This window comes from Lepidochelys olivacea (assembly GCF_965140295.1).
Source record: "Lepidochelys olivacea isolate rLepOli2 genome assembly, chromosome: 2".
Lineage (NCBI taxonomy): Eukaryota > Metazoa > Chordata > Testudines > Cheloniidae > Lepidochelys > Lepidochelys olivacea.
The window spans coordinates 221,014,729-221,027,862 of NC_140412.1; the positions used below are offsets into that span (position 1 = coordinate 221,014,729).

Below are 13,134 nucleotides of genomic sequence, written 5' to 3' on the forward strand. Positions count from 1 at the left end.
TATGCAGTAGCACTGCTGTACTGACATTAACCACTTGGCCGTGCCGCCCTGCACCAAAGGGAGACTGCACAGATTCTGGCCACTGGACTGCAGTGCTTTGGGGGCTAGGGAAGCTGTGGCGACAAAGGAGGCAAGCCACGAGGGATGCTAAGTCTCCACTTTGATACCCCTACAACCTGATGCCCTGCATGAATTAACATGGAACAAGGATCCTTAGCAACTACAAGGACAACTTCAGTGATGGTGGAAGGTTGACTACAGTGGGAGGAAAGTCAGTCAAGGTGAAGGGGCAGGCCCAATTTTGCACACTGGGCAATGAAGGGGAAAAGAGACCTGGCACTGGGTGTCCCCAATGGGTGAGACAGCAGGAAAAGCCAATTGCACCCACAGACCCTGAGAATAGCAGCCACACTCCTTGGGTAAAAGAGACCCAATGTTGGATCATATTAAAGAAATTCTGTATTAAAAATCACAAATGAGTTTGATTCCCCATAGTTTCAATTCCAGGGTATTACTAATTAAGAGGTCTCTTGGTTTTTGGTACTGTTTCTCTCCCTCTATGTGTGAAACTTGCAAGCTGCTAATTGCGTTAGTACATTCTAAGACAGAGTCTATTCTCAAAGCAATTCACAAGAGAGAGAGACTCAAAGCAATACTCTAACAACAGAAACAGCACCCAGAGACTCCCCACCCTTTTGTTGTATTAACAATTGTGATTAAAATAGAGATAGAGGATGTATGTGGATGGATGCTTGGTGTGGATAATAACTGAATGATCAGGGAGGTGCCAGCCTAAGAATCCAGTGTCCATCGGCTGAAGAAGGCGTCAAGTGGAAATAACCAGAGGACCCCACCCCCGCCCCCGGAGGGCAGACTGGAATCCACCCAACAGCCTCAAGAATGGGAGAACCAAAGAACAAGATAACATCTTGGAGCCATCAGGAATGTGCTATCTGCTGATTGATTCAGCAACAGCATGATGAAGCAATTCCCATAGACTGCCATAGGAAGAAATTCCTATAAAAATAGACTCTAAAAAGTGAGAACTTTGGGGGTCTGATTCTGCAAACCAACTTCCAGGAGCATCAGATGAGCATCTGACAAGGCCCTGCTCCCTCCTCATGTCCAGGCCACCTGGCCAGTGGCTTGGCATGAGCAGCTCTAAGGCTGGTAACTAAGATAACAACCTTGCAGAACCTGTGTGTGTGGGTGTGTGTTTGTATGAATGAATGTGTGAATAAATATGAGATTGAATGGAATGTTATAGCTATAACTAACTGCTTACTATGATTCTTTCTGTATTCACAATAAATGTGGTATTTTGCCTTTTTTCCCTTTAATAAGATCCTGCTGGTTTTTATTTTATTGGTACAACACCAAGCACTGTAGAAAGCCACTTTTAGAGTACAGTATGGGGAGCAGCTCACAGAGCTGGCCTTTGCAGGTCCATACTGACCATTGATTTCCCCTCTTAAATTAGAAAACCTCAAAATGTAAAAGAAAAAAGTAGTTTATGTTTTTAAAGTGGTTAGCCCTTATCCTTTAAAATAATATCCTCAAAGAATGAACCAACTTATCTCCATCAGTAGGGAGTAAAGTTTGTCTCTGAAGATCTAATTCCACCTTCTGTCTTATCCACCAACAGCCTTTATCAATTCACACTTCCAAATCCAGGTGAGGCACTACACTCCAGACAGAAAGCGCTCTCAACAGTGGGAGCTTTGGTGCCTTGGGCGCTCAGGCCACACTTGTTTAGGTGCCTGAACTTTCACCCCCTTGTGACATTACACCACTGGGGTCAAATTTACTGCACCGCTGTGAAGGAAGAACAGTAAGAGCCCTACCCAACAGGGGGCTCTGGCAAAGAAACCGCAAATGTCTGGTAAGCACCATATGAACCCTAGGTTCAAAGGCTTCCTTCTGGCTGGATATAAAGGCTACATCTACACTAGAAGTGCTACATCGACGCAGCTGCAGCGACGTCCAGGGGTTCTCAAACTTCATTGCACCATGACCCCCTTATAACAAATGTACTACATGACCCCAGGAGGGGGGCTGAAGCCTGAGCCCACCCAAATCCCACCACCCTAGATGTGGGGGCCAAAGCCTGACCCCACCACCCCAGGCAGGAGGCTCAAAGCTGAAGCCCAAGGGCTTCAGCCCCAGGCAGAGGGCCTTTAACCTGAGCCACACCACCCAGGGCTGAAGCCCTCAGGCCCCAGCAAGTCTAAGCCAGCCCTGGCAACCACATTAAAACTTGGTCCCAACCCACAGTTTGAGAACCGCTGATTTAAGGCATGTCTACACTTACCAGGGATCAACACTGTAGCAATCTGTGCAGCGGGGATTGATTTAGCGGGTCTAGTGAAGACCCACTAAATCACCGCAGAGCACTCTCCGGTCAACTCCAGTATTCTGCCCAAACGAGAGGAGTAAGATAAGTTGATGGGAAATGCAGCACAGTGTAGACACCACAGTCAGTCAACCTAAGGTGCAGTAGCGTAACTTAGGTTGACTTACCGCAGTAGTGTAGACAAGACCTTAACTCCAGCCCCCATAAGTGGCAGGAGCTAGGTTGGAGAGAGAAGCTCTCCCATCAACATGGCACTGTCTACACCAGCGCTTAGGTTGGTATAACTTACATGGCTCGGAGGGGGTCTTATTCACACCTCCGAGCAACTTAAGTTATACTGAAATAATTTCAAGTGAAAACATCCACTCAATGTGCAGCACCAGTCAAAAAAGCAAAGAGAATGCTGGGAATAATTAAGAAAGGGATAGATAATAAGACAGAAAATATCACACTGCCTCTATACAAATCCATGGTATCTTCACATCTTGAATACTGCGTGCAGTTCTAGTCACCCCATCTCATAAAAGATATATTGGAGTCGGAAAAGGTACAGAAGAGCAACTAAAATGATTAGGTGTATGGAACAGCTTCCATATGAAAAGAGATTACAGAAACTGGGATTTTCAGCTTGGAAAAGAAACAACTAAGGGGGGGGATATGATATGATAAAGGTCTATAAAATCATGACAGGTGTGAAGAAAGTAAATAAGGAAGTGTAATTTACTCCTCCTCAGAACACAAGAACTAGGGGCCACCAAATGAAATCAATAGGCAGCAGGTTTAAAACAAACTAAAGGAAGTATTTTTTCAACACAACACTCAGTCAACATGTGGAACTCCTTGCCAGGGGGTGTTGTGAAGGTCAAGACTATAACAAGGTTAAAAAAAAAAAACACTAGATGAATTCATGGAGGATAGATGCATCAATGGCTATTAGCCAGGATGGAGCAGGAGGAGACGAGACCAGTCACTCCCTAGCACCTCTGCGCACTCAGCACGGCAGGGGCGACCCCCCCTCAGCCCCACTCCGCTCACTCACCGCGTTCCCGCCTCAGACGCGCTCCCGAACCGAACCACGGCACCGCCTGACGCCACCACAGGCGCCTTCGCTTCCGGGTTCACTCTCCGAGCAGCCCCCACCTGACCCTCACACCCGACAAAAAGGCCCCAAGCGCCCTCCGATTCGTACGCCGTGAGAAGCGCCGTTTGCTCACGTCACCAGGGCGTCGGGACCGGATTTTGTCCCGTTCGATTGGCGGCTTGAGAGGAAGCCCCGCCCCGATGTCGCCCCTGTTGCCAGGGCGACTGCCGGGCTCGTCGGAGAGCGGAAGTGCTGGTTTCCCGCCGCTCAAGGGAAGCTGTGGCCGGTGGGGTAGAGCGCGGCGCGGGCCTCGGGACCGCTCCACATGGGGGACGTGCACGAGGGGCCGCGGCCCCGCATCGCCACCAGCCTCTTAGCGCAGCACCTCGGGCAGCCGGTTTGCTTCGTGGGCCGAGTGGAGAAGGTAGCGGGACCCCCTGCCCCCGCCGCTAGCCGCTCCCTGCCCGGGTCCTCTGACTCCTCAGGCCGGAGGGTTTGGAGCCCGCTGCCTCCCTGCGAGTCCCCGGGGTCCAGGCTCTGAGGAGCTATCGGCCGCTGCTGGACTCTGCTCGAGGGCAGTATGAGGCTCCGGGCTGCGCGGCTCCCCTCCAGCGCAGGTTCGGCTTCGCTGGGCGGGAGGGGGCGCCTATGGGTCCCCTCACAGCCCTTGCTGGGGACCCACACCCCAGAGCCAGGCAGCACCGGGCCTGGCCCGGGGTGTCGCAGACCCAGCGCCCGGTGTAGCTCCGTGCCGCATCTCCACCCCCGGGGACCCCGCACGGCAGCACTAGCCGCGCGGCCTCCCCCGCGGCCTCCCTCCTTACCCGCCCGCTGCCTGTGGCTCCTCTCCCTGCTGGCTGCGCCGCTTTACCGTGGGTAGGGGGACAGCAGCGAATTCGGATCTAGTGTGTCTTTAAAAATGAATTGCAGGTAGTTCAAATTGTATCTGCCTAGTGCTACGATATTTACACAGTCCCATGCTGTTGCATCTGTCAAGTATACCCAAATAGGAATAACAATGTCAGTATTTCTCTGTTCTCCTGCTCTCTCTCCAAGAATGTGTCTCTACTTGTGGCTCCACTGAATGCATCCGATGACGTGAGCTGTAGCTCACGGAAACTTATGCTCAAATAAATTTGTTAGTCTCCGTGGTGCCACGAGTACTCCTTGTGGCTTGTTTGCTTTCAGTGTTATGCTAAGCTTGATCTTGACATAATTTTTTACTTGGAGAACTATGGTGGTAAGCTGGGTGTTTTTACCAACATAGTTTTGTGAGTCAGCGCCCTAGCATAGACATTTAAACCAATGTAAAGTATTTTATACTAGTGTAGCTTGGTTTGCTTCACCAAACTGTGATAAGGTGGAAGTACTACCACTGGTATAAATGCATCTACGCTGGGGGTGGGAGTTGCCACTTTAACTATGCCATAATAATTAAAGTGCGAAAACGTCTAAATTTAGACAAGGTTTTATTGAGGGAGGTTGTGGAGGGAGAAACAATCCCTTGGGTAAAGAGGGTCAGACTCCTGGAGGGCTTTGAATATCCAGACTGGACTTTTAACTGGAGATAGAGCTAGTCTTGGGACTGGAGCCAGGTGATGTATTCCTAGCTAGGCAGACAGGCTACTGCATTTTTGTACCAGTCAGATTTAGCATTTGGCTTCATTCATAGGTATAATTTACAGTAACCAAGGCTGGAAGTCATGAATGCTGGTCTCAAAAAGACAAGGCACAATCTTCTGGCCAGTCACAGATGAAAGTTAGTATTTTTTGCTGCTCTAGCTATTTGGGTATCCAAATGCATGGAGCCGTTCAAAGGACCCCATGCTGTGGACCAACTTAATAATCCAGGACCTTTGATAATGGGAGTATTTATTGAAGAGAAAAAAGAAGTATTTCAGAACCAATCAGCATCAAATTGGTTTAGCCTGGGTTCATGTTTAGCCAGCTGCTCTTCATCTGGAGACTGACTTGGTCTAAGCATTGAGAGAACTGGAAGGAGATGCTGTTTTTAAGTTTGATGTAAATGAGATGTCAACTTGAGCATAGTCTGCATACTGTTGGCACTTCAGCCTGCATTGTCGCCTTCGCTTGTCCAAAGGCTTCATATAAAATCAAACACTGTGGAGGAGAAGTTGCTATTGGCAATTCTTCAGATTTAACTCTGAAAGGAAAGACTTGAGCCATTTCAGGGAATTTCTGGTCTATCCCCAACCCCTGTAAGTTTTTGGAGTCAAGCAGAAGTATCTGGTGATCAACCATATGAAGTGGCCCAAAGATGTCAAACATGACGAGTATGAATGTGCTTCCTTTGAATATGGACACAAGAAGTCCACCACCAGTGCAACAAGTGCTGTGTCTGTTGTATGCCCTGCTTTGAAGCCTGACAGGTTCAGGATGCTGACAGCTAGTGTTTGAAACTTTTTTTTCCCCAGCTTCTAAATTTTCTTGTTTAGAAAAGGGATGTTGTATGCTGGAGGATAGTTCATGACTGAAGGTTTCTTTAGCATAAGTCAAATATTGCATGTTTGAGAATAGGTGAAACATTTGCTTCATCAAAGGAAGTTTTAAAATCTGTAAGTGTGGTCTTATATAGAGGGTGGATTTGATTTAAATCGAATTGATTTAAATCACTAGTCAGGAAGACAGAGTGGTGGCTGTGTTAATCTGTATCAGCAAAAACAACGAGGAGTCCTTGTGGCGCCTGAGAAACTAACAAATTTATTTGGGCATAAGCTTTCGTGGGCTTGGTGCCACAAGGACTCCTTGGTTTTGTTTTAGTCAGGAAGACTCTATTTAATCATGGATTTCTACACAAAAGTACATTCTTGGTGGTTGTTATAACATAATACATATTCTTCACAACTCAGATAAATGTAGGTTTCATTTTTAGAAGGTACGCACGATACATTTTTAAAGTGATTTATTTTGAAAACTTTTCAGATTAGTTTTACGGCTATATCAAAAAATGAATGATTGTTTTGGCTATTTCATTTACTGAAGGTAATTGAAGCAGATATTTATGAAGTCATTGGGAGGTGAACTATCTCCAATTCAACAGGTTAATCATTAATATTTGGAGGATTTTCTTGCCATGCTGTATTAGGAGGAGAACATCACCAGACAAACATTTGTTTTATTTAACTAAAACAACAACGTTATGTATTCTGGATTTTTTTCTTCAACAGCAAACATATTTTAGCAAAACAAGCATATGAATTTTTGAATTTAAACATTCAAGTTTCTTAAAATCAGGTTTGTTTTTGTTAAAATTGTTTAAAATAGTTAAATGAAATATTTAAAAAACAAAAATTGAATCAACTGTGTCGGCCAGGTCAACATGAAAAATTTAAAACATTGCTTTTTATCCACCCTGCTTAGATATCCTTTACTCCATCCAGAAAGGGTAGGGGTCAGTCACAAATGAATGACCTGATTGCCATGAAAACTTCCATGACTACACCATAACCCCTTGCTAACTTTTGTTGTCTTACTGGAAGATTTAGTTGCTTATTAAAATGACACTCTCCCCTGGTGCTGTGTGAAACCTGTCTATAAAGAAGCAATGAAAAAACTTCAGTGCACAGGGTGAGGGGAAGCGGGGGGGAATACTTTAATATTTTTAGTTGTAGTAATGTTAGGGGCTGTCATCTGTGTTTTTTTTTGTTTTTTAAATCAAATAGTCTGTGACTTTTTAAGAAAAAAGAAAAGGAGTACTTGTGGCACCTTAGAGACTAACCAATTTATTTGAGCATGAGCTTTCGTGAGCTACAGCTCACTTCATCGGATGCATACCGTGGAAACTGCAGCAGACTTTATATACACACACAGAGATCATAAAACAATACCTCCTCCCACCCCGCTGTCCTGCTGGTAATAGCTTATCTGAAACCTGACTTTTTAAGGTTAGTGGAGGCACTCAGCAGCTGATAAAAGTTGAACATCAGGCTGTGTCTGAAGTTCTCAGTGGCACTCTCTCCACTCTGGTATTTATTACCTTGTTGGTTGGATAGAACCCAGGTGTGCTGACCTTCAGAGCACGATCCTTGTATTGTGCTTTTAAAACATAGGGCATGTTCCATACAGAAACAAAGACCTAAGAATGGATAGCTTATGTTTCAACATGAGTTGGGGGTTTTTCTTAAAGTTAGAAAATGTGAGCGCTACTAGTGGTTTTCAATGAATATATAAGATGAAAAATGAAAAATTTACAATTCTTAATTAGCATTTAAAAGGTCACTTTTTTAGCAAAGACAAAAATTATTTAGTACTGTTGGCCTTATTATAACAATTTTGTAAATAAAGCAAAAACATCTCTTACATTTCTTCCATATGTAGCAAACAGTTTGTTGTTAATGTATCTAAAGCTGTTCTATCAGTCATCATTTTGATTTTGTTTAAAAGGGTTTTACAGAGCCTAACTGACTTTTTTTTAAAAAAGTTTAGTGACTACCATACTTTTAAAAATAACGTTCTATTATGGTTGCAACACAAGTGCTGTACTTCAAGAAATGAGGCTATGTCTACACTACAAGCTAGTTGTGATTCCTCTCCCCATGTACACATACTTGCATTAGCTCTCATTATGCTAGCGTGAGTATAAATGGCCGTGTAGCCACAGTAGCACTGGTTGCAGAGGCAGAAGCATGACTGAGCTGTGCCGAGTACAAACCTGCCTGAAACCGTTGGGTATGTACTCAGCACAACTCAGCTATGCCTCTGCTGTCATTACTCATATTACCATGGCTACACTGCTGTTTATGCTTGTGCTAGCTTGATGAGAATTAGCATGAGTACGTATACACAATCAGGGAATCACACCCTAATTCAGTGGCTCTCAAACTAGAGCTGAAGCTTGTTCAGGGAAAGCCCCTGGCGGACCGGGCCGGTTTGTTTACTTGCCACGTCCTCAGGTTTGGCCGATTGCGGCTCCCACTGGCTGCAGTTTGCAGCTCCAGGCCAGTGGGGGCTGCAGGAAGGGCAGCCAGCACATCCCTCGGCCTGTGCCGCTTCCCACAGCCCCCATTGGCCTGGAGTGGCAAACCGTGGCCAGTGGGAGCCACAATCGGCCAAACCTGCGGACGCGAAAGGTAAACAAACCGACCCGGCCTGCCAGGGGCTTTCCCTGGACAGGCAGCGGCCCTAGTTTGAGAACCGCTTCCCTAACTCATAGTGTAGATATAGCCTGAAAGTAGCTAAAAATCAGTGATGCTTTTTAGTTGGCCATTCTGACAGAAAGGGGAAAAAAAAGTAAACTGGTGGTAAAAAGTAAGAATTTTGATTTTAAAAATATTTAAGCTGACATGGGGAATAATTAAATTTACACACTTTTACTGTTCTTGAATGTGATATGTACAGTACAGAATCCAGTTATAATTTAGAAGAAATTTGCTTTGATAGTTTGAAGATATGTACTTAAAGACTTAATAATCTTTTTGTAGATTCACCCATCTGGGAAACTTTTCATCCTTTCGGATGGAGAAGGAAAAAATACAACTGTTGAACTGAGCGAGCCTGTAAGTTTAAGTGTCGTTTTGGAAGTTAGTTACCATTACCTGTCCTAACTTTTTTTTTCTTTCCCCCCCCGATCATGTACTGAAAGGGCAATAAATGCCTAGAGGGAGCTGAGGCCTGCTCCTTTTTGGAAACCATTCGCTTGAGAGTGATGACTGCTGGCTGGGAGCCCAGCTCTGAAGGCAGAGCTGCCACCAGCAGCAGCGCAGAAATAAGGGTGGCATGGTATGGTATTGCCACTCTTACTTTTGCACAGCTGCCTGCAGAGCTGGGCCCTCAGTCAGCAGCTGCCACTCTCTGACCATCCAGCTCTGAAGGCAGCACAGAAGTAAGGATGGCAATACCGTGCCGCCCCCCACCACACACAATAACCTTGCAACATTTCCCCAACTCCCTTTTGGTTCAGGATCCCCAATTTGAGAAATCTTGCTCTCCCCATGAAATCTGGTCTTGTGTGCTTTTTACCCTATACTATACAGATTTCATGGTCCATCACATGTTTTTCATGGCCACGAATTTGGTAGGGCCATATGTTTATATAAACACTCATATATTACCTTTGACAGATTCAATTATTCCCTAGTGTACTAGAACTCCCTTGTTCTAACATATATAAAGAGAGGCCCCTAAGGTAATCTATCCTTCTGGAAAGAAAGTCCTGTTTTCATTGGCAGGTCAGAAATAAATTCTAGATGTTCAGAAACAATGAAATGGCTTAAGAAAGCACTTACCTTTGGATTGACAATTTTTATGATTATTTTTGTGTTTATTTTTTTTAATTGTCATTACCTGGGCTGAAGCTACTAATTTTTAGGTGCCTAAACATAGGGTCTACATTGTGACTCCTGCACCTATGGCTGAAACACGTGAAGAGCACTCCTTTCACAGTCTGAGCAAAAGCCTGTTGCAACTGTAGCAGCGCACTCGGAGTACAAAAACTCTTCTCCTGCTGCACCTGTGGTAAGCATGGCACCTACGTGCCCCTTGCACCAGCCTGCAGTATGAGCCAGATGTACTGAAAAGGATACAACCCCCCGCCCCCCAAGATTCCTATGGGTTGCTGCTAATCTGTGTGTTCCAGACAATACTAAATCCTTTCTTGGTTATAAAGCTGTAGATCTTTTAAATAACAAATTAGGTTGTAGACTCATTTTTCAGTAGTACTGTATTGTGTGAAATGGAACAGACAAATTATAGTAACAAACATTGTGTCCTAAACTGTAGCTGTGTGTGTAACTAGTGACATGCAGAAAATAGTAAACCCTAATCTGGTGACTATTTAATTCTATGTGTTCACTAGTTAGATGAAGAGCTCTCTGGTGTCATTGAAGTAGTGGGAAGAGTTACAAATCAGGCAACCATCATGTGCATGTCATATGTCCAGTTCAGAGAAGATAAAAGCGCTTTTGGTAAGTAAAAGATAAGCCTTACAAATAATATACATAACTTTTTAGATTATAAACATTTCCTCAGTGAAGGAAGGGGCATGTCTGCTAATACTTTCTCATAAATCAGGTCCGTCTGGGAGTTGCCAGTATGATGAGTGGAGCTCTTTCTACATGTTCACAAGCTGCTTCCAGAAATCTCTGCTACTGATATAGAGGCTTCCATGCAGTGCCAGAACTTTGTTCCAGAGTTAGTGACCATAATGCAATTATGAGGAAAGATCATACCAAAATGCAGTACTGTGGTATTGAACTTTGGGTGTAGAAAGGAAGTTAAAGAAAGCTACTTAGAAAGAACCTAAACAAAGTTGCTAAAAAGCCCTAAAAGTCCTTAGACATGGAGGCTACATAAGTAACCTGTCTTAATTACTGTATTTTTATCTTTCTGCTTTTTCTGTTCAAGGTTCTGTAATGTTAATATCCCTATGCAAGAGTTGGTTCAAGCCAAAAAGAGTATTCTTATGTAGATCATTTGTACTGCTCCTGTCATTGGTTTCTGAGCACAGAGCACACCTGCTATGTGTACACAGAGTACTATCTCTCAATCCTCCATTCATTGGATAGTGTTTTGATGGTGTGGGGAAATGAGGCTGAAGGACAAAAGAATTTACAAAGATTATTTCTTAATTATAAAACACCTAGATACTTATGACATAAGTCTAAACCTGCATGGCTTCCAGAAAGAGAATGTCTCCAGTTGGTTGATAAAGGGAAATCAATAGACTTGTATTTGTTTTTTATTTTTGTTTTTTGAAAGCCTTTGGTAAAGTCCTTCAAGAGGCTAGTCAAGAAACAGTAGTCAGATAATGAGATTTCTTTCTCATGGATTAGAAATTTGAGAGACAGCAGGAATATATGGTTCATGTGTTGGTCTGTATCATTGGACTTGGAAGGAGCCTAAGAAGGCCCCCACCCGGTATTGGGTTTGGTGACAGTAAATAAATGACTTGATAGAAGGGTGAATATTGAGGTAGCAAAATTTATGGATAACATAAGACTAGAGGATTGTGAATAACATTAGAAGAATTACATTTGGTCACACATCCCCAACTCTCTAGAGAAATAGATCAGGCAGAGAGAGGGTAACAGAAATGACAAGGATTTCCCAAGAGAAGAGAGCTTTTAAAAAGAACAACAAAAAACATAATTTTGAGGAGACCCAAGAAGCAATATGAGGCAGGTAAATAGATGTTGTAGAGAAAGTGGATAAACAATAGCACCCACTTTAATACAAGGTTCTGAAGGTTAGCAAGAAGAATATAATATTCTTCCAAACCATGGAGTACCAGCATAGTTGCTAAGGAATTACCTTTTGGTTCCCCATCATCTAACTACTAACATGCACTCTGGACTACAACCTCTTCTAAATACTTGTTTTCACCTGTCAAAGGAAATTATAGCTAAAGAGACCTAAAAATTGTGAGACTCAGCTGAACGATGAGGAAGAACTTCCTCAAACTCCATAATGTGAAAGTAGAGAATACTGGGCTAGTTAGCATTTTAATACATTTGTCACAGTGTCTTAATATTTTCTGTCCCTCTTCCAGATCTTGCGCTTTACAATGAAGCACTGAAAATTATCCATGAATTTCCTGAGTACTTCCCATTTGGTGTTACAAGGAATGATTGATGCTTCTTGGCACACACCTTCCAACTTCAGAGTAAACAATAACTGCATGGTGTAATCTTATTGTTGAGCAAGGAGGCTGAAATTATTTCTAGTGGAGGTGCTCAAGAGATGTCTGTTAGCCAACTGTAATATGAACTGGACACCGTGGCAAGGTACTACTGACTTCTATTTCGTACTTGCGTCTTTACTAACAATCCTAAGTGCAGCCAATGAAAAAAACGCAGTTTTGTTGGAATTGAGATCTTTTCAGTAAAATATTATTTTGACTGTTTTTGAGGCATTATATATATATATATATAATATTTGTGTATCCAAAGGAATGTTTAGTAAGCAAATTGGTTTGTTTTTAAAAGGAAAAAAAAATCAAATGTTTAAGTTTCTGTATGCTTCCCCCCCATACCGCATGTATCAGGTGTTCTGTACAATACTTAGCAGGAAATGTCTATTTAAAATTAAGACAGTCTATGGGCTGTACCTTTAAACAGTATCTTTAAACTTAGATTATGTAAGATTGGATTTGAGTTCTTAAGTCTTGGAAAGTCACTTTCCTTAGCTTGGCAATAAAGCCTCAAACCTGACTTGAATTAAATGCTAAGACTTGTCTATTTTTAACAACCATTTCTTAGTGATAACTAAATCATGTTCAGCTGCTGCCTCATGTAATTTTTAATTTAACTCTCCAACACAAACCAGTCAGAGCACCTATAAGATACCTAATAACTGTGGTGATAATTTTTAAAATAGTGTTTCTAGTTGTCTTTGCTAATTTCCAAAGGAGTTGACCATATCACAAAACCTACCACAGCCTGCACTCTTGTTGGCAATCTAATCACAAGCATCAAGGACTGAAAAGATATGAGACTGTATTATTTTAATTGCTAAAGGTGGCCCTGAGACTAACATTGGTAGGAAGAGTTTGTACTGCCACTACCTATATGTTATATGTTTTGTGAATCAACAAGGAGTCTTCAGAGCTTTTAAGTTAGCATGCTTTCAGGAACAAAGTCTCAAAGGGAAAAAAATCTGACACTTTGTGTAGTCTGCTCCCGAATTCATTGCTTCAGAGACTTCTTGTTTTGGTTAACAAACCTTGTTAAAGTGTGTCTGTGAT

General features: G+C 43.1%; 2 protein-coding genes across 2 annotated transcripts in view; one reads left to right on the plus strand and one right to left on the minus strand.

Moving 5' to 3' along the window:
* UMAD1 (UBAP1-MVB12-associated (UMA) domain containing 1) overlaps nt 1-3,548 on the minus strand; it is a 136,378-nt gene extending 132,830 nt beyond the window's left edge. The window contains exon 1 of the mRNA XM_084621253.1: nt 3,393-3,548. The gene's annotated coding sequence lies outside the window, so the exon portion shown is untranslated. The remainder of the gene's footprint in view (nt 1-3,392) is intronic.
* A 99-nt stretch (nt 3,549-3,647) lies between these two features.
* On the plus strand, nt 3,648-12,601 carry RPA3 (replication protein A3). Its single transcript, XM_084621254.1, has 4 exons — nt 3,648-3,858; nt 8,876-8,950; nt 10,249-10,357; nt 11,941-12,601. The coding sequence occupies exons 1-4, from the start codon at nt 3,760-3,762 to the stop codon at nt 12,021-12,023; spliced, it is 366 nt and encodes a 121-aa protein (XP_084477380.1). The 5' UTR covers nt 3,648-3,759; the 3' UTR covers nt 12,024-12,601.
* Nucleotides 12,602-13,134: the final 533 nt, after the last annotated feature.

Coding starts and splice junctions, on each gene's coding strand:
- RPA3 (XM_084621254.1), top strand. CDS start 3,760: ATGGGGGACGTGCACGAGGGGCCGCGGCCCCGCATCGCCACCAGCCTC. Junction 8,951..10,248: donor CTGTTGAACTGAGCGAGCCT/GTAAGTTTAAGT, acceptor TGTGTTCACTAG/TTAGATGAAGAGCTCTCTGG. Junction 10,358..11,940: donor AGAAGATAAAAGCGCTTTTG/GTAAGTAAAAGA, acceptor TCCCTCTTCCAG/ATCTTGCGCTTTACAATGAA.